The following is a 25,218-nucleotide window of genomic DNA, read 5'->3' on the forward strand; positions in this document are numbered from 1 at the left end:
AAGCCGCCATCCCAGGGCAGGACTTCTTAAGTTAGGAGAAGGAAGCTGAGACAAGAAAGTACTGGGAGATGTGTTCCTTACAACCACACTTTGGAATTTTGAATGCTTTCCCCCAGAAATGCATACTTATACTCAAATTAGTTTCCATAAGGTTTCTAATACTATCTATCAGATGGACTTCTCTAGTTTGGACTGAGAAACTCACCCTCCTCTCCCCAACCCTTTCCATTGGATGGCATGTTCTTTCTGAGTTTCAAATGATTTGCAAATGAATTCTTAAAGGAAATCATTCCTAATGAGCAGATTGCATGTTTGCAAATTCTTTACAGATTCTCATTTATCCCATTAAGGTATAGATTTACTATCTTAAAGCTAACACGTAAATCAAAAGGAGCCGTAATGAAGAAGATACTTGCATGGAATCCATCCTCAACGTGGTCATGGACAACTTGGACTCCATTGTTGCGCAGGCGAGCAGCATACATGAGACCATCATCTCTTAAGATATCATGCTCACAGGTGAGGATGTAAGTTAATGGTAGTTGGCTCAATATTGAATCATTTGCCAATAAAGGCGAGACTCTGTGATCCACAATATTTGGAAACCTTTCTAGCATTTTGGAATTTCCATAAGTTGGGTTGGTATAAAGATGATTTTTTTTAAACTTCTCAGGAAGCAGGGCACTCCAGTTGACAAACTTGAAGAGATGGCTAAATTTGGCAGGTATGTGTTGGTTGGCTGCAAAGGCCTGCTCAAGAGATTCATCAGTGGCAAAGCCTTCAGTCATCAGTTTCATTAACAGTGGCTTTGTTAAAAAAAGACCATGTTCATTTTCCCTATAGGATGGCGAGTCTGTATGAAACATTTGTAAAAATGGGTAAATTAAAGCTTGCATCTTGAGTTTATTTTTGACTTCAGGATCAGCCATTATCTGTAAATATTAGAATATACATTAATCAATCAGTCAATGAATCAAGCATTTTGCAACTTCCTATTCAGAATGTTTTTCTACTTCTAAGAGAGAAAGAGTTCATTTTGACTTAACACATCCTCAAAACCAGGCCTAAGGAAATGCAGGGAGATGGTAATGTCAGTACTGAGAATGTCTTCTTAAAGAATGCAAAAAGACTAGACTAACTTCAATAGTCATTATATATATATATTTAAAATTAAATGTAAAAGCTTTAAAATTTATTTTAAACCAGTGCAATACAATTTGAGATTTATTTAAGAACCTTGTTTAAACTTGTGGCAGAAATTATTCTTTTCTGTGAAAGGAAATTTTTAGAAAAGAAATTATCTGGAAGCCTCTGGGAGAAGAGGAGAGTGAAAGGCAGAAATCACTACTCAGGAGGGTTATTGGCAACCTCTCTCAGAAAGACCAGGATCATGGCTGTTTGGAGGCAACAAACTCCAGTGATCTAGTGAAACCCAAAAGATTAGAATGGATTTCTTACTTTACTTAAAGAAAACAAACCCTCTAGACTACCAGAAGAGGAAATAAAATATCTTAATAACTATTTTAGGAAAAGAAATTGAACAGGTTATAAATTAATTTCCTAAAAAAAGGCATCAGGACCAGATGGATTCACAAATGAATTCTATTAGACATGAAAAGATCAACTCATTCTGATATTAAATAAATAAATTTTAAATAATAGGTAAAGGTATTTTAGCAAACTCCTTTCATAAAACAGATATGGTTCTGATGCCTAAATCAGGAAGAACAAAAATAGAGAAAACAAATTATAGACTAATTTTATTAATGAATATGGATGCAAAAATTCTAAATAAAATACTAGCTATGAAACTACAACAATATATCAAAAAGTCACTATTAGCTAGGCACGGTGTTAATGCTGGGGATCCAAAGAATATTTTTTAAAAAGTCCCAAACAAACCTGGTTCTTGCCCTTCAGGAACTCATATTGTTATGGGTGTGTGAGGAAGATGCCATATACCTTTCAAATATAATCTTATCTCAATGACCTTGGAAGTCTCTTCCAATTCTGAAATTTCAAGACTCTCTGAGGTCTGGTGTACTAAGGAGTCCTTGAACATCCACTGAGTGAATGGAATACACTGCTAGAAGTATAAAGCAGACCTCAGGTACACTAGCCTTTCTCTAGTTGTTACACAATGATTTAGGACATCCACCCAGGGCCCTGAGCTTTGAAGAATACCAAATGGGGACACAGCCTCAAAGGAGGGAGTTTCTGATCAAAGGAGAAGTGGTGGCACTAAGTCTAAGAAAGACTTAACAGAATCAGTACAAAGCATTCTTCCCAAACACTTAGCAAAGCAAATTGGGTGATGCTACCCATCGTCCATTTCATATAACACCTGGCCAGTTTTGCCAGGAAAAGCTCTCTAAACTATTCCAAAGTGGAATGGGCATCCTGTCCTGGTCACCAGATCTCTATCACCAGAAGGAAGCCTAAAGGCAGAGAGCCTGGATGACCATTATTGGATTTGTCGTAGAAGAAATTGCTCGTAAGGCTTTGTGGTCAGACTAGTTCAACCCTAAGTATATTAATACATGGGTTCTGAACATGGGCTCCATGAACTTCAAAAAATTGCTAACTGTGGTTCACTCTAATTGGCTTCCTTGTAATTCTTTACATTTTGTTTTCTGCCTTTGAAAACCTGATTCTGAGAAGAGCTTCATGTGCTTCATCAGGCTGCCCAAAGGGTTCCATGAACACACAGTGGATAAGAATCCGTGCCTTAGAGGTCACTTAGTCCAACCCCTCATTCTCTAGATAAAGAAGCAGATCTGAAGAGGTGAAATGTCAATGAAGCTCATGGATGTACTCATTGCAGGACGGACAGTCACATCCAGGGCAATGGATTCCCAATGGAGGCGTCACTCCACTCCATCCCAAGATTCAGTCTGTATCTGCCAGTACGTTTGTGAGAAAGGGAGAGAGGGAGTTGTTAGTTGAGAGGGTATTTCCAAAAGGAAAGTGGAAGCTGGCTTTTAGGATTTGTTTTGCTTCAGCATAGAGATCTATGATTAAGCGCCATTGGTGCATGGCAAGAGAGGCCAGGCAGCTGCTGTAGTCCCAGTTCTCTGATCTCGTGGCTTCTCCAATGACTTAAAGGAGGAAGCCTTTAGCAGATATTCTCTGTTCCCAGGCAGATACAGGTCCCTGTGGAACACTCATTGCTTATGAGGCTTAGGGTTGCCAGCCCAGGAGAGATGAAAGCAAGGAATGAGGCAGTTCCTGGGGGAGAAATAGGAGCAAATAATGTTAAACTTTCCTCTTTTTCATCCCTGCCAGTAGCATGGTATGAGGATGGCCAAGGAGTAGAGAAATTAGGTCTGGCTCTGAAGTCTAGGATCTCAAGATATGAGCTGTCTCCTGGCTGGTACCTGGAGTACCAGGTAGGAAAGCAAGGCTAAATAGCACAGCACTGAAATGAAACATATTCTTACAAACCCTGCTGGGAAATTTTTAATTCTTTTTTTGTAAATGGAGATTTTGAACTTTGACTTCATTCCCCAGAAGCCCGTAGTATTTCCCCAAATTCCCTATAATCTCTCCTGCTCCTCCATGTTGGCAAGATAATAGGGAATTTGGGGAAATACTACGGGCTTCTGGGGAATGATGTCAAAGGTTCAAAATCTCCATTTATACACTTTTCCCTAGAAAAGCTCAATTGCATGCACTTATTAGTTTCTATAGAGCAAGGAGCACTAACCATTGATTGGGCTTTTCTGAACTGGATAGAGAAACTTACACATCCACCTACCTCCAAATCCCCATTGTACAATACTGTTTCCATTAGAAAGAATGTTCTGAGTTTTAAACTGTTTACAAATGAAGTCTTAAAACAAATCATTCATAATGAGCAGATTGCATATATACACATGTTCTTTATAAATTCTCATTTAGCCCACTAAGATATAGATTTACTACATTAAAACTAACATGTAAGTAAAGGGAGTCTTATTAAAGAAGAGAGATCCATGGAATGCAGCTTCAACATGGTCATGGACAACTTGGGCGCCATTGCTGCGTAGGCAAGAAACATAAATAAGCCCATCATCTCTTAGGATATCTTGTTCATAGGTGAGGATGTAAATTAATGGTAGTTGGTCCATTGTTGAATCATCTGTCTATGAGGGGGCTGCTCTATGATCCACAATTTCTGGAAACCTTTCTACTATCTTGGAACTTCCATAAATTGGTTTGGTATAGACATATATATTTTTAAACCTCTCAGGAAGCAGAATACTCCACTTGACAATTTGAGATGGCTAAATTTGGAAGGCTGCCAAGGCCTGCTCAAAAGATTAGTCAATTGTAATCAACTATTAATTTCAATAACAGCATCTTTAAGAATATTAGACCATGTTCATTTTCCCTTTAGGATGCCAAGTCTGTATGAAGCATTTGTAAAATTGAGTAGATTAAAACTTGCATCTTGGGTTTATTTTTGACTTCAGGATCACCCCATCACCTGTAAATATTATAATATACATTTATTCATCAGTCAACGCATCAGGCACTTCTCAACTGTCTGTTCAGAATGTTTTCCTACTTCTAAGAGAGAAAAAGTTCATTTTGACTTAAAACACTCTCAAAAGCAGACCCAAAGAATTGCAGGGAGATGGTAATGCCAGTATTGAGAATGTCTTCTTAAAGAATGCAAAAAGACTAGACTAAATCTAATATTTAGTATGTACATTTCTTCTTTTAAAAATTAAATAAACTTAAAAAGTAAACTTTTGAAATTTAATTCAAACCATTGTAACTCATTAAATATAATTAGTCTATGATCATTAAATTAAATTTGAGATTTGTTTAAAAACCTCATTTAACTTGTGGTTGAAATTGTTCTTTTCCAAGAAATGCACTTTTTAGAAAAAACATCTGGAAACCTTTGGGAGACAAAGAGAATGAAAGGCAAGTATCATTATTCAGGAGGGTGAGGGTCAACCTCACTCAGCTAAACAGAGGTATATCAATGACTATTTACAGCCTGTAAGCTAAACTGAGTTAGAGAAGACAGAAACTTAAGAATGAAGGGATCATTAATGAAGTTTCATGATAAAAAAGAAAGAAAAAATAAAGAAAAATAGAGAAAGAAAAAGGAAGAAAGATAGAAAGAAAAAGAAAAGAAAGGAAAAAGAAAAAAGAGATAGGAAGAGAAAGAAAAAGAGAAAAAAGAAGAAAGAAAAAGAAAGGAAGGGAGGAAGGACAGATGGAAGAAAGAAAGAAGGAAAAATCTGTCGTGATATAAGTTTCACAAGATACTAGGTGATGGACTTTTTTATTACAGCTGAAGCCCTGACAGCATCAGAATGTAAGAAATACCATCTTCTTTTAGAGCATTCATACATTTAGAACCTATTCCCAAAAGAGAAGAAAACATCTTTTTGTGAAAAGGAAGAGATTTTAATTATCAAAGGATGCAAGATACTGATGTTCTGGTGCCTAATGCCAGTAGACATAAATCCTTTGTTGGAATATAAACTATGAAGACACCCTTCCTTCAGCTGGGATTTGGACATTTTAGGAGAGAAAATGATTTCTAGATTTCAAGTACACATTTGAGAACTCAGACTTCATTGTCAACTATGTCTTCTTTGATTGGGAACAGTTTCATGTTAAGAGACAGAGACAGATCTTATATTAATTAATAGTTAGAGAAATGTGAGTATGAAGAAAGATAGTTTCAAGAGCACCAAAGAGACTGATGACTTTTTGGAGACTTTCAGAGCTCCATATATAATGAGTGATTCAGTTAATTTTCATATACATGGCTTATGAGTAAAGGGGGGCAAATTTAAGAAAATGGGAAATAATAGAAACATTTGTAGACTGTGCTAGGGTAAAAAAAAGAATCAACATGAGAGGGAAATTTGGGAATTTAAGATTTTAGATGTGAAGAAATTGAATATTCACCTAGTTCAGCAGTTCTCAAACTTTTTCTTTTATCCTAGAACTTCTTTATACTCTTAAAAATTATTGAAGAACCATCAACATCTAAAGAATTTTTGCATAAGTGCATGTCATTTATTAATACTTGCCATATTAGAAATAAGAAAATTATTATTATAAAAATAGTTTGGGCCTTATAGAGTCCCTGAAAAAAGTCTCAGAGATCTGCAGGGGTTCTAGAACTACATTTTGAAGTCCACTGATCTATTCCAATCTTCTCTTGTTTTGCAGACGTGGACAATGAGACCCAGAAATCCACTGATTTTTCCAAAGAGAGCCACACAAATGTAAAAGAATTGAAGTTTGAATCCAAGTCTTCTGATTCCAAAGACCAGCATTCTTTCTACTATATCATTATCATTTAAAATACAGAACATAAAAAAGTGATTCTAACTGGAATAGTTAAAAATTCAAAACATCTTACAATTTGAGTTACTATTGCTGCTGCGGTTGCCCCGACGCTGTCTCCTGAAATGCATACTCTGCTGGGATCGACACCATATTTTGCCAGAATTTCATCCTGTAGAAAGAACTTGGTCATGCTGAGGATATCTTCCAACTGAGCTGGATAGCGATATTTAGGTGTAAGTCTGTAGCTATAAGATAACAAAACATTGATTACATGATTGTCATTTTGATTATGTAAGCATCTCTTCATAAAAGATCATCAGTTGGGGGAATACCAGTGTCCCATGGTGAAATTCATGTTAAACTATTTTCCACTGGCTTCCATTTTAAAATGGAAAGTGTGTCGGGGAAGAACCCTATAGAAAGCTGAGCCTGGGGACCTAAATACTTCTAAATCAGCAAAATGGCACTTGTGAGGCACCTCGGGGTGCAGTGGATAAAGCAGGGCACCTGAAATTAGGAAGACTTGAGTTCAAATCTAGCTTCAGATACTTCCTAGCTATTTAGTCCTAGACAAATCTCTTAACATTGGTCTGCCTCAGTTTTCTTGCCTATAAAATGACTATGTTAAAAGGGCCTAACTCCCAGGGCTTTTGTGAAATGAAATAACATTGGCAAAATGCTTTGCAAACCTTAAAAACCTATCAGTTTTTATTATTATGTTTGTCTGCAGGGAAGAAATAGCATATAAATTCCATTTTAAAAGTTTCTTCAAGTCACAATTCCACAATCAAATATGTCTTCTTATAGGTAGATTCCTCCCAAATTGCTTCTTACTCAAATAGGTATAAATTAAATTACATACATTATACACATAATGACAACATGTCTTAGAGGCCACCAACTATATAATGGCTAGAAAGTTGACCACAACTTAAGGAAAATGTAGGGGAAGATCTAATCTTTGACACATACTGGTTCATAATTTGGGAAAGTCATTTACTCTGTGCCTCAGGCAGATTTCTAAAGACTTTAGACCAGAAAATCTCCCAAATCTTAGGTCAATAGTAGTGACTAATGCTATCCACATCAATAACTATGGGAGTAGAAACACAGAAGAAAAACAACTGCATTGATCACATGGGTCAATGGGGCTATTATTGGAGATGTAGACTCTTATCAATAATATGGAAATAGGCCTTGATCAGGGACACATGTAAAACCCAGTGGAATTGTGCATTGGATATGGAAGGTGGGGAAGGAAGAAGGGAGGGAAAGAATGTAAGTCATGTAACCATGGAAAAATATTCTAAATTAATTAATTAAATGAATAAAAATTAAAAAACCCCCCAAAAATAATGACTAATGGGAGTAGTTAGATGGCCCAGTGGATTGAAAGCCATATGTGGAGATGGGAGATCCTGGGTTCAAATCTGGCCTCAGATATTTTCTAGCTGTGTGACCTGTGGCAAGTAAATTAACCTAGTTCTTACCAACCTTGTGACCAATACACAGCATTGATTCTAAGATGGAAAGTAAGAACTTTAAAATAAATAATAATGGCCAACATTTTATAGCATTCTCAGGTTTGCAGAGGATCATTTATTACAAAAAGTAGGAATAGTAGTGATAAATATCATTAATAATGAAACTCTTGAATTAAATTACTGCATAGTAGGATTAAATTTAATGGCTTAAATGATTTGCCTCATTCCTTTAAGGCAATTGTCTATAATGGCTAGAAAAGCCAATAATACTTTCTCTAACATATATTAAATGCCTTGAATCCTCTTTCAATGCCCAGCTCCTCCTTCCTGGACTCCTAGCTCTTCAAGGTCTCTCTTTATATGCTTTTTTTTTAACTCTTACTCAGGACCTCCTCTCTCTAGACTTGACTTTCAATCCACTGAATCACCTAGCTGTCCCCTCTTCATATGCTTTTCAAAGAAGTAAGAGATCATCAGGACCCATCTGTAGCTCCTTAAGGATTAGTTGATAGTATTTCCATTGGCTCTTGCCATATCCCTTTAAGCTTCTACTTTTAAAATGTCTTGGGCACCTAAAATTATTTTATTCTGAGATATTTTCCACCATAAACGTGAAAATTTGTTTACTCTTTTAAACAAAATGTGTGGTGGAAATAGCAAATGGCTATTATTTCCTAAATAATCCTTTCATCTAGGAGCCTGAAGTCTGAATCTGGAAACAAGAAGTCCTAAAGTCACTATAGAAAAGCCTTTGGATAGGAAGTCAGTAAGTTAATCAAAAGTATTTATTAATCTTTAATTATGTGCCAAGCACTGTGCCAAGCTCTAGGGCTAAAAAGAGAGGCAAAAAGGATCCCTGCCTTCAAGGTACTCACAGTTGAATGGGGAGAGACAACATGCAAACAACATACATATAACACACATTTAGAGCATAAATGGGAGGTTGAAAACACAGAAAAATTGGAATCTTATAAGATTCTTTTGTGGTTGTTCAGTTGGTTCAGTTGTGTCCGACTTTGTTGACCCCATTTGGGGTTTTCTTGGCAAAGGTACTGGAGTGGTTGGCCATTTCCTTCTCCAGCTTGTCTTAGAGAAGAACTGAGGCAAACAGGGTTAAGTGACTTGTCCCCAATCACAGAACTAGTACTATGAGAGCAGATTTGAACTCAGGAGGTCGAGTCTTACTCCAGGTCCCATACTCCATCCACTGTGCCATCTGGCTGCTGCATCCTGATGATTCTTTGGACAGCACTTGGAGCAGGATTCTTCCTGCTTCCTCAATGATTATTGTCACCCTCAAAGAGATGTATTCATAGGGCCAGGACAGAGCAAATCTTCAATTATCTGTTCGAGGCCCTGCCACATGTGACCAGGGTGACCTCTCTGAGTCTCAGGTTCCTCATCTATAAAGTGAAAGGGTTGGACTACAAGATCTCTAAGATCTTTCTTCTCTAGACACCTTCATCCATGGGGAAAATGTTCAAAGATTCAAAGGCAACTTTAGATTTTGTTTTAGTGAAATATTTAGAAATTTAGTGATGAAATGGAGCTCTTTCCATCTTATAATGCTTAAATAGTGGCAGCTTTACTCTTTCTCTTTTTGATAGGAATTGTTATAAGGGGTAGTTAGGGTTGGGGTTCTAAGTATTAAAACACACATGAATTATATTCTAATGAAAAGCCACAGACAACAGGCAAATCATCCATTCTCAGTAACCCAACTTGTTGCTCTCAAGGTCTAATTTGGCAGTTCAGGATAATAAGGAAGGACCTTTGTGACAAATTGGATATTAATTTTAACTGATACAAAACCATGCCAGAGCCACCACGACAGAGGAAGAAACCAAGAAAAATTTACTTATGATATTGGAAGAAACTTGGGATGAGTTGGATAGTTGCAAGATTTATCAAAGATTCTGAGCTACTCTGGTCATGGCTGTAGGGCCTCTTGGGCCACCCCTCTTATTCCACAAGATCCCTTTCTTGTCTGGTGTTGAAGACCCCATAAAATTCCATTTTTCTCTAGAAGGGGTCCTTACACCAGGAATTAGCTAAGTTTTTTCCCCCTTTTTATTGTTTACTCACCAAAATGGCTAATGCTTATAAGCTCTTGGAGTTTCCCAGAATCGAAGATAATGTGGTAATGCCACTGGGTTTGGATTCACCCATTCTAGTTCAAATCCTGTCTCTGTCACTTATTATCTGTCTGATCTTGCCAAATCACTTAGTCTCTTTGGATTTCAGGTTTCCCAAATCTAAAATGAGGGGGATGAGTTGAACTAGATAACTTCTTTTAAAACACACACACACACACATATATACACACATACACCCCTCAACTTCTGCCTTAGAATCAATGCTCAGTACTTGGTTTCAAGTGTCAGGGTCACACAGCTAGGAAGTATCTGAGGTCAAATTTGAACCCAAGATCTCCCCTCTTCAGGCTTGGCATTCTATATCCACTAAGCCAATTAGCTGCTCTAGGCTAAAGAGATTCTAAAGTCTCTTCCAGCTCTGCGTTCCTTTGAATTGGGAGGTTCCCATATCTTGGAAATGATAAGCATATTCATAGTGGAGGGTTACATGCTAACAATTATCCCTCTATGTCCCATTTCACAGAAGGAAAATGGTAGCATAAATAATTTTCCCTGGAAGATGCATAATAGCTTTTGAAGCACAAAAGAAACCTTAGTGAAAATAATGGGGCATGGCTATAATTTGGTACATAGGTAAAGAATGAGTTCCTCTCTGCCCCCTTGGCCAAAACAAAACAAACCCCAGCATTTTAAAAGAAATTTTTTTCTCTTACTCAGATGATGCAACGACTGCATCCAGTCTGCCTGCTAAATTTCTTGCCAGCACATCATAAGGCAGCATTGCTAAAAGGAAAGGTATCAAATTAATGACATTGGCCAACAAAGATAGAATGTACAGTTGTGACATGAGGACCAAATGTGGATTGTAACTCAATTGTTATACATTAGCCCAGAGCTTTTTCTCATTTGAATCAAAGACTACAAAATGAAAGCATTATGACAAATTCTCCAGAATAGGAGCCTGGCACTGGAATTAGGGGAGAGGCCATTGGGATTTGCCAAAGTTTTGTGTGGACCACTTCCTGGCTCATCTCACACCCCAACTTCCAGACCTTTCATCAGTGGGTAGCTTAGAGGATGTTATGCTCAATAGAAGAGCTTAGCACAATGCTTGGAACAAAGTACTTAAAAATCCTTTAAATTTTTTTTGATGTCAATCATTTTGACAGCATCCAGTGGTGTGTCATTTGCCACCATTTTTTTCCTCAGATATCTTGGAAAGTTGGTTGGAATTTTAGATTTTTCTGAAACCTCTGTAAATGCCCTAGAAATTTAATATCCAAGATTCCATCCAGGTAGGTTGTCATCCTGGGTACAAGAATCTAAAGCTTTCCAATTCTTTTAAGGGAAAAGTATGGTTAAAAATTATAATTGTATTTGTGACTGTCACACGTTGGAAAAAGAGATCTAGCAACCAGGATATTGGCAGTAGGAGTACAGATGGAGAAAAGTGTTTCAGAGAGGTAGTTTTAGCTGCAAGGACATCAGTCAAGCAGTGTCCGGCCATGAAACTGACATACTGGAGAAAAAGTCAGAATAGTAGGAAGGGAATTTCTTCCATGGGAAAGTAGAGAAGGGCTATAGCAATTGTATAAGGAATAATGGCATGAAAATATCTCTGCAACCATAGGACAGAATTACAGATTGCTATCTCTGATAATTAAAAATGCTAATAAAATTATTAGACTCCATCTTAAGATGTCTGTTGGCTAATTCTTTTTCCCTTTAGTGTATATCAGAACTCGGATTCTGATCCAAGGTAAGTAATCTGGACTTTTCTGGCCTCTGGGATGATAAAGCATTTCCCAGGTCTCTATTTGTTGATGTGTTTTTCCTTTTAGATATTATTTCTTACTAATTTTTGAAATTACTATTCTTTACTGCTTTGACTCTTATGTATATGACTATTCCTCATTCCTTTAAAATTTTCTTTATAAAATATTTTTCCAAGTTTACATGATTCATTTTCTTTCCCTTCCCTCTTCCCTCCCCACTCTTAGAGCCAACTAGCTATTTCGCCTTATTCCCTTTTGATGGAACTATACCCAGATTAAATCCATTTGAATGTTTCCCAAAGTTCTATCATTCTTTCTTCTCCCTCTTTGCTATCTCACTTGCACTAGGATATAAGTGTCTTGAGGGTAAGGACTGTCTTTCATGTTTTTTTATTTCCAATGTTTAACCCAGTGCCTGGCACATAGTCAGTATTTAATAAATATTTGTTGACATGACCTGAATTGGCTTTGGGATCCAGCTACATTGGCCCTGTACAGAATCAGAGGGCAGAATATCATATCCAAATGATCTCTCCCCTAATCACAGTGCCAGATACCTATTCTTGACAATGTCATAATGCTTTTATTTTGTAGTCTTTGAAATGAATGAGAAGAAGCTCTGAGATATTATATAACAATTGAGTTATGATCCAAATTTGGCCCCCATGTCATACCTGCACACATATGATATTCTGTCTTCTGATTCTATTCCTTTGTTCTGGATGCCTTCTTTGCCTCAAATTCACTTCCTCCAATAAAAAAAAAATCTTACCTTCTGTCTTAGAAGCAATACTATCAGTTCCAAGGTAGAAGAGCAGTAAGTGCGAAGCAGTTGGGATTAAGTAGCTTGTCACACAGCTAGGAAGTGTCTGAGACCACATTTGAATCCAGGACATCACATCTCCAGGTCTGGATGTCTATCCATCAAGCCACCTAGTTTTACTTCTTTACTTCTGGCTCTTACTCTCTCAAATACTCAGTTCTAATCCTACTTCCTTTTTTTTTTTAACCTTATCTTCCATCTTGGAGTCAATACTGTGTATTGGCTCCAAGGCAGAAGAGTGGTAAGGGCTAGGCAATGGGGGTCAAGTGACTTGCCCAGGGTCACATAGCTGGGAAGTGTCTGAGGTCAGATTTGAACCTAGGACCTCCTGTCTCTAGGCCTGGCTCTCAATCCACTGAGCTACCCAGCTGCCCCCCTAATCCTACTTTCTGTAGGAGTTCCCCACCCCACTAGCCCTTATCCCTAGCAACACCAAATATGTCTCATATATTTATAGTTTTTTAAATGTTGTCCTCCCCATTAAAATCCAAGCTCCTTGAAGCCAGGGTCTGTGTTTATCATTTCTTTGTATTTCCTATTCTTAGCTCAGTCCTTAGCACCTGGTAAGGGTTCAGTAAATATTTGTTGACTTACTGACTGGTGTATGAATGATAGACATATTAGATCAACAATTAGTCCAGATTGGTGGCCAAAGATTATAGCTGACTAAAACTTGGCTCACAGACTTGTTTGAGAGTATGTTTGGAATTGATGGATGCTATTGAAATCATCTCTTCTGCTCTCCGAAATGTGCCTCGATTCAATCAGAAACACACTAAAAATTGGAGAGGATCCATTTCTTCCTATGGCATTTGTAATTGTTTCAGTTAATGAAAGCATGGACTTTGTGTAGCATAAAGATTTAAATGGATTTGGGGTGTGTTTGGAATTCACTGACGTTAGCTTCTTGGGCGAGTTAAGGATACTAAGAGTAGGTATTATTTCTTCCCGTTTAGGAGCACTGATATTGTACTCTACTGGTACCTGACAGAAATTAAATTTTGGATGAAATCAGATAGCTTAAGGTACCAAAATGTCTACCTAGTATAATTCCTATTTTACAGACGAGGGGAAAAAAGACAGAAAAGTCGAGTATATTGTTTCTCATCACATAGTAGTAGCAATGAGAAGAGAATGTAGGACTCGACTGCCAATATAATAATATATCAACTCCATAAGATACCAGTTTTTCAGTCTTTTAAAGAAGACAAATTAAAATTACTCTTTTGTTACTTAAAGTTATTATTACCTAAATTCAACCAGAATAAACTGATTATCAACCAAGCTCATCAAGGAGAGTCTTGTTTTAATCTTTGTATCCTAATTTCCTAATACAATGGCCCCTGAAATTGTGGGTGTCTGACTGAGACTTCACATCAGCTAAGGTGCATTACTTAGTACCCAAGCACTCAGCTAGACACACAACTTATTTAATTTTTAAAAATCGAAAAATACCAGCATAAAGTCATTCCTAAGGTAAGAGAAAGGTTGAGGAAAAAAAAAGCATGGACAGCTGCTTAAAGGAATTTGGCACTGAATTTCCCTGATATCTAGGAGCTCTCCCTGCCCAAATCCTAAACTTGTTTTTAGGTCTTCTTGATTCAAAGGGTCCACATGTGTGTGGGTCCCAGTCCAATCTGTCTTGGGGCAAAGTTAACTCCAACTGCCACAGGTCTGCTCCATGGCTTCTTGGTTTTGTGTGTGGGGGTGTAGGGTGAACGCACACCTCCCCAGTTTCACTTGTTTCCTGACATTCAACAGTAAGCACTTAACAAATGTTTAATAAATGTTTGTTGACTTATATTAAGCTGAACTTCAATGTTAAGAACTAGGAATAAATGCAAAAAGGAGGAGGAAAAAGAGAAGGAAGAAAAGATGGATAAGGGAAAGAAAAAGCAGGAGGAAGAGAAGAGGAAAAGGAGGAACAGAAGAAATACTGCAGCAGTAGAAGCAATACCTATTATGAGGCTGTATAATTATTATGACAATATTTCAGCTGGAAAAGGGTCAAGAGGGACAATTAAGTGGCTTAGTGGATAGAGAGCCAGGCCTGGAGATGGGAGGTCCTGGGTTCAAACATGACCCCAGACACGTCTTTTTTTTTTTTACCCTTACCTTCCATCTTGGAGTCAATACTGTATTGGCTCCAAGGCAGAAGAGTGGTGGTAAGGGCTAGGCAATGGGGGTCAAGTGACTTGCCCAGGGTCACACAGCTGGGAAGTGTCTGAGGTCAGATTTGAACCTAGGACCTCCTGTCTCTAGGCCTGACTCTTAATCCACTGAGCTACCCAGCTGCCCCCACCCCCACTTCTGAATCTTGTGACTAAGACACTTAACCCCCATTGATTAGCCCTTACTATTCTTCTCTTAAAATCAATATCTCTTCTAAGACAGAAAGTCAGGGTTTAAGAAAAAAAAAAAGGATTGAGAATGTTCACTTTCTTCCTACAGGAGCTAGCATATGGTAAAAGCTTATTTTCATTGATTCATTATTCACCATTTCAGTGGTGGGGAGCTTTAGGCATAGAATGATGAATATATTGTTAACAGAAGTCTTTAGAGGGATGGTTAGTTTTGCAAATGTTTGTGTTTTTGTTTTTCTAGCTTGGTTGTAAAGAAAGCCCCATATTTAGAGATAAATGTGGTTAAATAAAAGAGATCAATACAATAACAAATAAAAAGTTGAATTAAAAAAAAAAAACACCTTTGCTCCAAAGGAATGATTTAAGGCACAGATAAATATCAGGCTCTTCTTTATAGGACTTCTCTCTGCAGAGATCAAGGAATTTCAAAATAGAAATTTATATAAGTCTTGCCAAAGACATAATCCCAAGGAGATTGTATACTTACCAGGGCTTCCAAAGGAAATAGCACCACCATGGATATAAATCACAGCTCTCTTTAGCCCATTCACCTTCTTTGTTGGCACATATAAACGTACGGGAATACCCACAAATGTTGTATCAGTCACTGTAAGATTTTCATCTGAAATTGCTGCTGTATACAGCAGATTTGTTGTCATTAAAAAAAATTCACCATGGTGCATCAGCCCTAGCTTTTCAACAAGAAGACCCTATTAGAGTGCAAAAAGTTAGAGGAATTAATATTTTAGGTAAGACCATGACATATGTAGACCTAGGATAAGTCTCCTACCCAAATTAATTTGGCATCATGAACTAATTCTTCCATTTCTCTAACTCCCCAATTTGATTACTAAGTAATTGAGAAATATAAGAACAAGGAGATTTTCACTCTCATTTCAAAACTTTCTCCCACCCAGGTCTGGGAAGAATTCAGTTTAAGAACTGGACCATTATTATACAACTACTCCCTTCACAGATGCAGGTTGCAATACTCTCAGGCCTTTTCATCCTGGGGGATTTGCATACATGCTATTTTATGAATTCCATTTAGACAATTTCAAAGACAGGGATCAATCTTTAAGAAATATTAAAGGGCAAAAGATTGGAAAACATCATGACTGGAGAATCACTGTCCCCTCTCAAAAAAAAAAAGATGTCAAAGGACCACAGTGGTTATAGACTCGGATTTATTTCAGTGTAATTCAATGAGAATTTTGCAAAGCACTATGTGTGAGGTGTTGCGCTAAGCACCGGAGAAACAGACAAAAATAAGAGTTCTTTCTCAGATATCTATTTTTCCACCTCTATATAATGACCCAATTGTGAAGGACTTTAAAGGTGAGAGGATTTCCTATTTGATTCTGTAGTTAATCAGAGCCATCAGATTTTAATACATGTGGGGTAATATGATCAAACTTGCATTTTGGGAAAATCACTTTTGTGGATTAGAGTCTTGAAGCAGGGAGATCAAAGGAACAATCAATCAATTAATCAATAAACATTAAGCACCTTCTATGTTCAGGCATCATGTACATAGTAGGAGCTTAATATTTATTAATTAATGACAGTATATTGGAAGAGATAATATTCAAACAAATACATATAATCAAGCTATATACAGGATGCATAGGAAATAACAGAGGGAAGGCAGTAGAATGAAGAGGTATTGGTAAAGGCTTCCTCTAAAAGGTAAGATTTTAGAGGCAGCTGGATAGCTCAGTGGATTGAGAGCCAGGTCCAGAGACTGGAGGTCTTAGGTTCAAATGTGACCTCAGACACTTCTTAGCTGTATGACCTTGGGCAAGTCACTTACCCCCCATTGCCTAGTCCTTACCATTCTTCTGCCTTAGAATCAATCCAATACATAGTATTGATTTTAAGGCAGAAGGTAAGAATTTTATTAAAGAAAAAAAGGTGGGATTTTAGTTGGAACTTAAAGAAAGCCAGGGAGGCCAGAAGGAAGAGAAGAGAAGGGAAAGAATGCCATATATTGGGGTTAGCCAAAGAAAATGCCCTGAGCAGAGGGATGCAGTGACTTGTTCTTGGAAGAGCTGAGAGGCCATCATCCCTGGATCAAAGAGTAAGTTGGGAGGGTAGAGTTGGGAATAAGATTTGAGAAGACTGGAAAGCTTAGGGAGAGGTTATCTATAAAAGGCTATGGATGCCAAAAAGAGGATTTTCTATTTCATCCTAGAAGTGATAGGGAGCCACTGGAGTTAATTGAGTGAAAGGGGCAGTGTATGACATCAGACCTGGATATTAGGAAAATTGTTGGTACTTAAATGGAAGGTAAACTGACTGGAATGGAGAGAGATTTGTAAGTAAACCCCAAAGAGAGAGTGAAGACTGCGGTCACCTGGTTTTTATCAAGGTGGCCTCTGATTTATGATAGAATCTTAGGTGAGACAAAATGTCTAGTCTTCCTGGATCTTTGATCTCTGTTTGCCCCCTCTTGCCTCATCATTAAATTAGAAAGTTGAACTCGGTGGCCTTTAAGATCCCTTTTAGTTTTAAATCTATGATCCTAGCACTGGTTCTTTGATCTCCCACAGCAGCTTCAGTTACTTTTTGATCTTTCTTTTCCATGTAATCTCACCTTGAAAAAGCATTAGGTGCCTATTTGCACAAGTTCCTGTAGGATGGGGCCAACTTGAACTCTTATCCCTTAGACTAAAACATCTTGGGTCAGCTCCCTTTTCCTATGTCAAATCAGTGTTTTCTATAGGAAATTCTTTTATAGGGTAATAAGGGGAATTTAAATAGATAAAAATTAAACAAACACTAAATAAATACAGGAACAGGAGTAAACTTTTACATTTGATAGAAATAAAATATAAATAGGGATATGGAGAGAGTCATTGTTACTTCAGTTATTGAAAACATTAAAGCGAGTCTGAAAGAATTATAAAATATATGGGGGTTAGAGGAGAGGAATCTTTTACATTTGACAACAATAACCACCACCATCAAAATTCTTCTATATTTCAGCAGTCTGACTTCTCATCTATGTGTCTATTAGGCAAGTACTGTATCACTCCGTGCAGTACTACATGAAAGCAAATGATTAATATCATTTCATTGATTTAACAAAAAATTAAAATTAATTCCTATTTCAAGTGCCAGTAATAAAAAGAAAGCATGTATCTTTGGAAATCCACAAATACATAAATATTCCAAATGAGAATGTTTCTCTTACCAGTTTTACAAAGATTTTGCAGCATGAATTAAAGAATATGATTTTCCATGGTTCTTCCATATTCTCTGGGACCGGTGAATATACATAATAAGCTAGGAGAAGAAAAGCAACCACAGTGCCCAGAGCTTTGTAGCCCATGTTGTCTCAGCTGAACTCCTTCCTGAAACTGGTTGAGGCAAGTTCATTGTCTTTTTGTTCTGAACATAAGCAACAGGGTGAAAGTTTTGAATTTGGATCACCTTCAAATAGTATGACTACCTGTAATGGAAAATTTTTTTTTTTTTAGTTAGAAGATTAATCACTGGTTCTTCTTTCCTGCCAAAAAAGTCAACACTCAAAGACAAAAGAGATGGTTCTTCCTTATCTTATTCAATTCACAATTATTTATTAAAGTCCTGTAGTATGCCAGGTACTGTCCAAGGTATTGTCGACTTCAAGTTTGAAGTACAAAAATAGAACCTTGGAACAAAACAGATAAACAATTCTTAGTTAATGGAAGACACTATTAGCATGAATACAACCAGGATAATTCATTTCACTGATACCTCTTAACTGATGTCTCACTTTGGGCAGTTTGACCCAGATTTCTATTTCTCTATCTTGTTTCTGATGATGCCTATACAGCTGCTCTGTCTTGTCTTACTGTCTTGGGTGTTTTCTTCTATCTTTGTCTCTGTCTGTCTGTCTGAGTTCCCCACAGGCATGTGAGTTTGAAGACATAATGATGGGTATGGTGAGAGATGTGGGGAATGAAGTAGAGGAGACTATCAGGTATAATTCAATTTAGTTGAACTCAGTAAACATCTAATAGGTTTTGGCAGTTTGCAGAGCAACTAACTTTTTGGTGTTAGGGAAACTAAAATCAACTCAATGAAAAAGTTTAATAAAGATATGGGTCAGGCCTTTGTCTAGCATACATCCTCTTCTGATGCTTCTGGTGGTCCTGGAGATATTAGGAGCAGCAGTTTATATTTATACAACATTTAAAAACTTTGCAAAAGACTTTGCAAATATTATTTCATTCACCAATTCCTTCAAACCTCTGAAGGGGGTATTATTATTAATTCCATTTTAAAGAAGGAACTAAGATTAAGAAAATACAATGACTTATCCAGGGTTATACAGGGTGAAGATTTGAACTCAAGTCATCTTGACTTCTTATCCAGGATTTAGGGGATGAAGAGGGATGTGATAGAAACAAAAGCATCTTCTTTTTCCATGACCTCACTAATGTAAATACTTCTTCTAACACAGGTTACACCTCCTCTGAGTCCTTTCATCTTATAATACTCAAGGAGCCCTCTCCCATTAGATTGTAAGCTCCTTGAGGGCAAAGGATGTCTTTCACTTTTCTTGGTACAATACCTGGACCAGAGTTGGAGCTTAATAACTGCTCATTGACTGATCCTCTTCTCCACAGACTCTCAGATTTCCTATGGGGGTCCACCTAAAGGTCTAGGGGTCTGTTTCTCCTTCCATTGATGGAATAAGCAATGGGACACACAGTGTGTATATTGTTTACTTTTTCCTCTTGCCACACCACCATACATGTAATAAGTACAAAGTAATACATCATGAATTTATGCAAGAGATTGAAATAAAGTAACATGTGGGATCCAAATGGGGAAGGTCATATAAACCAATTACAACTGGACAATACTTATTTAGGTTATGCCATGCTTCACTGAGATGAACAATTGCCTAACCTGTGGGTGTGGACTAGAGTATTATTCCAGCTAGTACTCTGAGTTCTCAGAGTTGCTGTTCAGTTATTTCTGATTCTTTGTGTCTCCATTTAGGGGTTTCATAGCAAAGACACTGGAGTGGTTTGCCATTCCCTTCAGCTCATTTTACAGATGAGGAACTGAAACAAAAGGGCCGAGTGATCTGCCCAGGATCACACCTCTAGTGAGTGTATGAGCCGGATTTGAATTCAGGCAGATGAGGCTTCCTGACTAGACTTGGTGCTTTATCCATTTTGCCACCTGCCTGACCTGAGTTCTTAAAGTACCTGTGGTCAATCCTTGGAGAAAATGAGTTCAAGAAGTACTATATTTCCTGAATATGTCAACTGCAAAATTATCTAGTGCTTTTTAGCTTACAAAGTATGCTTACACTGTTACTGTTGCTTTTGTTTCCCCAGTATCCTAAGGATACCTAACAAGTGAGTGTTGATTGAAGAAAAAAGCAAGTAAGTAACATTATGATTTACATAGAACTTTCTCCCACAACAACCTAGTGAAATAGATAGCTTTATTATTATTATCTCCATTTTACAGCTGAGGAAAACTGAGTCTTAGAGAAGTTTGGTGTTAATTTCATGGTCTCCAGGTTAATAAATAAAATTAGGATTCAACCCCAGGTTTACTGTCTTCAAGTCCAGTATTCTTTCTACTCTACTACAGCTATTTTTCTAGCATCCACTAGTCCTTTGCTTAACTCAGTGAGAGATGGAGAGAAATAAGATAAAAACCAATGGTCAGCTTATCTAAGAATAGATATCACCCACTAAGGTACTTCAATGTGTACAAAGAATTCCATTATGAAGAATTCTAGGCACCCAAATTATCTGATATTTTGGTGGGAGGGCTGAACAAGCAATTCTTTTAAAAGCTGGTTCACAAATAATTTCACAGGACAAGTAATTCTATGTATCTGTACAAAAATTCTATACAAGTACTACTCAGCTTTGTCCCCCATCTCCGAAATGCTTTCCCTCCTCATCTCTGCCTACTGATTTTCTTTAAGTCTTAACTAAAACCTCATCTTTTACAGGAAGCCTTTCTTAACCCCTTTTAGTTATGGTGCCTTCTCTCTGTTAGTTATTTCCTATTTATATTATATATTACATTATACCCATATATTATATTATAAAATATAAATTGCTTATATTATATTTTTTGAAAAATGTGTTTGCTTGTTGTCTTCTTCATGAGACTGTGAGCTCTTGGAGGTAAAGACCAATTTTTTTTACATCTTTTTGTATTCCCACTGATTAGCACAATTACTGGTACATAGTAGGTAGTTAATAAGTGTTTATTGATTGATTGATTGATTCACATTTTTGTAAAATTTCTTTAATGAGGTTAGAAAAAAAGTCCTTTGATTTTCAGCTTACTTAGAATTTATTCTTGTCCTGCCATTTAGTCAGTAAGTCAATATGCATTTATTCAGTGCTTTCTATGTACCAGCACTGTCATCTTCCCAGTCATCCAAGGTTGTATCATCCTTGACTCCTTACTCTCTGCACCCATTCAGTCTGTAGCTGAGTCTTGTCAATTTTGCCTTTGATAATATCTCTTATATGTTCCCTCCCCTTTACTGACATTGCCACCACTCTGGTGGCCTTTTTCACCTAGAGTATTACAATAGACTTCCTAATGATCTTGGTTTTTTATCCTCTTACTCTTCTTTTTCTTTCTTAAAAACACAATTTTTGTGATTCTGTATAAATCACTTAACCCCCATTGCCTACCTCTTACTACTCTTATGCCTTAGAATTGATTCTTAGTATTGATTCTAAGACAGAAGGGAGGGTTTTTTAAAAATATTATTTGTTTTACCAGATGACTCTCTGGGAAGGAGAAGGCCAGAGGAAATTGTGGTAATGTAAAAAAATAAACAGCAACAAAAGACAACAATAAAAAGATGTTTTTAAAAAAATAGATTATTCCTACTAAATTTATCAATGTCAGAACACTGACTTACATCAACTATCCAAGAAAGGGATTTCTTATGCGCATATCCCTGCCTTTCCTCTCACCAGAAAAACTATATTTTATAGAAAAAAGTTGTCAATTTCATCTGAATACGGTGGGTATTATCAGTTGAGTCAGAAATTAGAGTATTTTGAATACCAGCATATTAGACTTAGCTCTATTTTTTTAACTTGTTTTCTGAGGATATTTATTCTTCTCATAAAGAATTCCCTCTAAATGCTCTGACTTAGTTCCTTGGGGTAGTGCATAATGTACTAATGGAGATGCTTTAGAAGGTGCCTCCCAGTCCAAAGTGCTGGTCTGAAGCTAGTGTGTGTAATGTGACTGTAATGGGACTTGTTTGATATAAAATAAAACAATGGATTTCCTTTTTCATCTGTTGCTAATTATTGAATTAGGACTGGCAAAAATGGAAACAAATGGCCTGTATTAAATAAGCCATCTATTGAAATAAACACATAAAAGGAAAATAAAACCAAACTGAATATTTTACAGTTATGTGCCAATTAAGGAGTTTGTAGTATATGACTGGATACTATTTACCCAAAGATTTAGCTTCACAAACAAAAGGGTGAAGTACAGTTAGATGGGTGGAGATGCTCTCTCAGGCTCACAAGAGGATCCCTGCTTTGTAGTTTCTTTATATTACTTCTGTCTTTGCAAGCTTATGTTACTGACTACTAATAAAGCTCTGTTAGAAAGACTGGGAAAATGTTGTAAAGATATGTAATGAAATAATTTATAAGATGGACACAAAGCTATTATATTGCAGGGACCTCATAGGTAAGAGCTCAGTTTGATTTACTTGGTATTCTTACCCAACATGTGTTAAGCAGAAAGCACTGCAAAAAAGATGCTTTGAGGGTAGTGGAGTAGACCACCTGCTGGACCAGATGGATTCAGGTTTGAAATCTGGCTTTGCCACTTACTAGTTGTAGTTGTAGGATCTAGCCACTCCATGTTTCTGAATATCAGTTTCTTCATCAGTAAAATGGGAATGATAATATAAATATAAAAAGAAAATATTTTTATATTTATAAATGCTTTTTATTATTATCCTTTTTTTATATTTTTCAATGGAATTTAGGTAGAAACAGTCCTGGAAAAATTGGATAAGTATTTGAATTTACACTATTAAAAGTTATAATTGAGCAAAATATGGTACTTGGTCCCAACCCAATGGAAATTTGAATTTGAATTCTACAAATGCTTTAAGGGGACCCATTTTTCAGGCTTACCTGGATCAAGGTGTACTTTTCTTCATTAAGGATGCCTGTATCCTACTACCTATTAGATTGCTTGTTACATGGTAGGTGTTTAAGAAATACTTGTTGGGGGGGGGGCAGCTAGGTGTCTCAGTCAACAGAGAGCCAGGCATGGATCCAGGAGATCCTGGGTTTAAGTCTGGCCTCAGACACTTCCTACCTATGTGACCCTGAGCAAATCCCTTAACCCCAGTTGCCTTGCACTTGTCACTCTTCTGCCTTGGAACCAATACTTAGTATCAAATCAAAGATAGAAGGAAAGGGTTTAAAAATACTTGATTGATTATGTCTAATGCAGATACAGTCTCCCTTCCTCAAGTCCCTCCATACTCTGAACTAGGTTCCATTCAATTACATCTTCTTAAAGCACATCTAGTCTAATCACATCACAGCCCCCTCCCTATTAAACAAATTTTAGTCACATCCAGGATCAAACATAAAATCCTAAATTTGGTTCTTAAAATTCTTTCTAATGCAGCCCCTTCTCTTTGGAATCTTTTCAGACCATACTCTCCTGAGCATACTCTACACTCTAATGAAACTGGTTTCCTTGCTGTTCCACCTATAACACCCCATCTCTTCACTTCTTGGTATTTTCACTGGCTGTCCTCTATGCCTGGGATTTTTTCCTTTCTCAGCTCCACGTCTTGGCTACCTTCAAGTCTCAGTTAAAATTCCACCTTCAATGAGAAAACTTTCATCATCTCCCTTAAATAACAGTGCCTTCTTCTTGGTGGTTATCTCCAATTTATTCTGTATAGACCTTGCTTTTACATAATTGTTTGCATGTTGTTTCCCACATTAGGCTGCAAACTCCTTGAGAGCAGGAAATATAATTTCCCCTTATATGTATCCCTAGAACTTGACACTCTGCTTGGCATAGAATATGCACTTTATTGTTTATTGACTTGACATCTACTGAAAATATTCTAAAAATTTTAAGATCCTTTGTTGGATTCTCAGAGACATGTTGGGTTTAGATGTGTAGAACAGGGAATTGCCATATCTTAGCTAATGGAAGTCAGTGAGATACAGTTCTAGTCTTACTGGATCTTTGATAGGTACCCAATTTTTGTAATCTGCAATGAAGGGTTTGAATAAATTCCTTGCTCAATTTGCATTGATCCATATGTCCAAACTCCATAAGAATTATCTTGGCAGTGAATTTATCCTGAACTGCTATCACAAACCCTCCAGGTTATCCTTGAATACAGTAAAGAGTTATCCATAAGAAAATGTGAAGAAAGTAGTACAGTGTAGTTGGACCAGGATGACAAAGGAGAATAGAGGTCATATCATGTTGGGAGTAATTGACATAACTAGGTAGGGAACTGGGAGAATATAGGGAGAATGCAATAAATATCTTTAACTTCCTGAAAGGAAGTTACATGGAATTCAATTCAACAAACATCTAGTATATGTGAACTGGCACTTGGAGTCAGGAAGACAGGAGTTCAAATCCCATCTCAGACTCTTACTGTCCATGTGACCCTGGCAAGTCATGTCCCCTTTCTACACCTCAGTTTCCCTATCTGTAAAATGAAGGAGTTGGGCTTAATGGCTTCTGAAGTCCTTCCAGGTTCAGAGTTATGATTCCTTCAGGGAAATCTTCCAGGAAGTGGTAACCCTTAAAGCTGGACTGCCAGATAAGTCAAGGTTTCCAAGGCAGAGATAAGGGAGATTATATTCCAGGCATGGGGACAGATTGTGCTTAGCCAGGTGATGAAACACAGATTTTAGGAAGCAATCCAAGCTAGTTTGATTGGAACACAGAGTACATGCTTTTCCCTTGACTCTCTCCATACCTGGGATGCCCTTTACTGACCTCTGCTTCCTGGCTTCCTTTAAGCCTCAGTTCACATCCATCTTCAGTAAGATCCTTTCCTCTTCCTTTCTGCTAGTTCCTCACCTAAGAAATCATCTCCCATTTATATGGCATATCTCTTGTATATACCTAGTTGTAAATATGTCGTCTTCCTGTATTCGAATGTAAGCTCCTTGAGAGCAGGGACTACATTTTTTTTTATTTTGTTTTCATCTGTATCCTTAGCACTTAGCACAATACCTGGCACATAGTAAATACTTAACAAATAATTGTTCAAGGGGCAGCTAGGTAACACAGTGAATAGAGTGGCAGGCCTGAAGTCAGGAGGTCCTGGGTTCAAATTTGGACTCACAGTTCTTAACCTTGTGA

General features: G+C 37.2%; 1 protein-coding gene across 1 annotated transcript; it reads right to left on the reverse strand.

Annotated features, from left to right (window-relative positions):
- Positions 1–323: 323 nt before the first annotated feature.
- LOC100011527 (arylacetamide deacetylase-like) lies at positions 324–18,347 on the reverse strand. The gene is made up of 5 exons (XM_001363034.4): positions 18,041–18,347; positions 15,332–15,554; positions 10,597–10,666; positions 6,377–6,548; positions 324–932 (listed from the first exon to the last, which is right to left on the reverse strand). Exons 1-5 carry the CDS (start codon positions 18,176–18,178, stop codon positions 324–326), a joined length of 1,212 nt encoding a protein of 403 aa, XP_001363071.2. The 5' UTR covers positions 18,179–18,347.
- Between the last annotated feature and the right edge of the window lie 6,871 nt (positions 18,348–25,218).

The sequence above is a fragment of the Monodelphis domestica genome, chromosome 8 (genome assembly GCF_027887165.1).
Source record: "Monodelphis domestica isolate mMonDom1 chromosome 8, mMonDom1.pri, whole genome shotgun sequence".
NCBI classification, from domain to species: Eukaryota; Metazoa; Chordata; class Mammalia; order Didelphimorphia; family Didelphidae; genus Monodelphis; species Monodelphis domestica.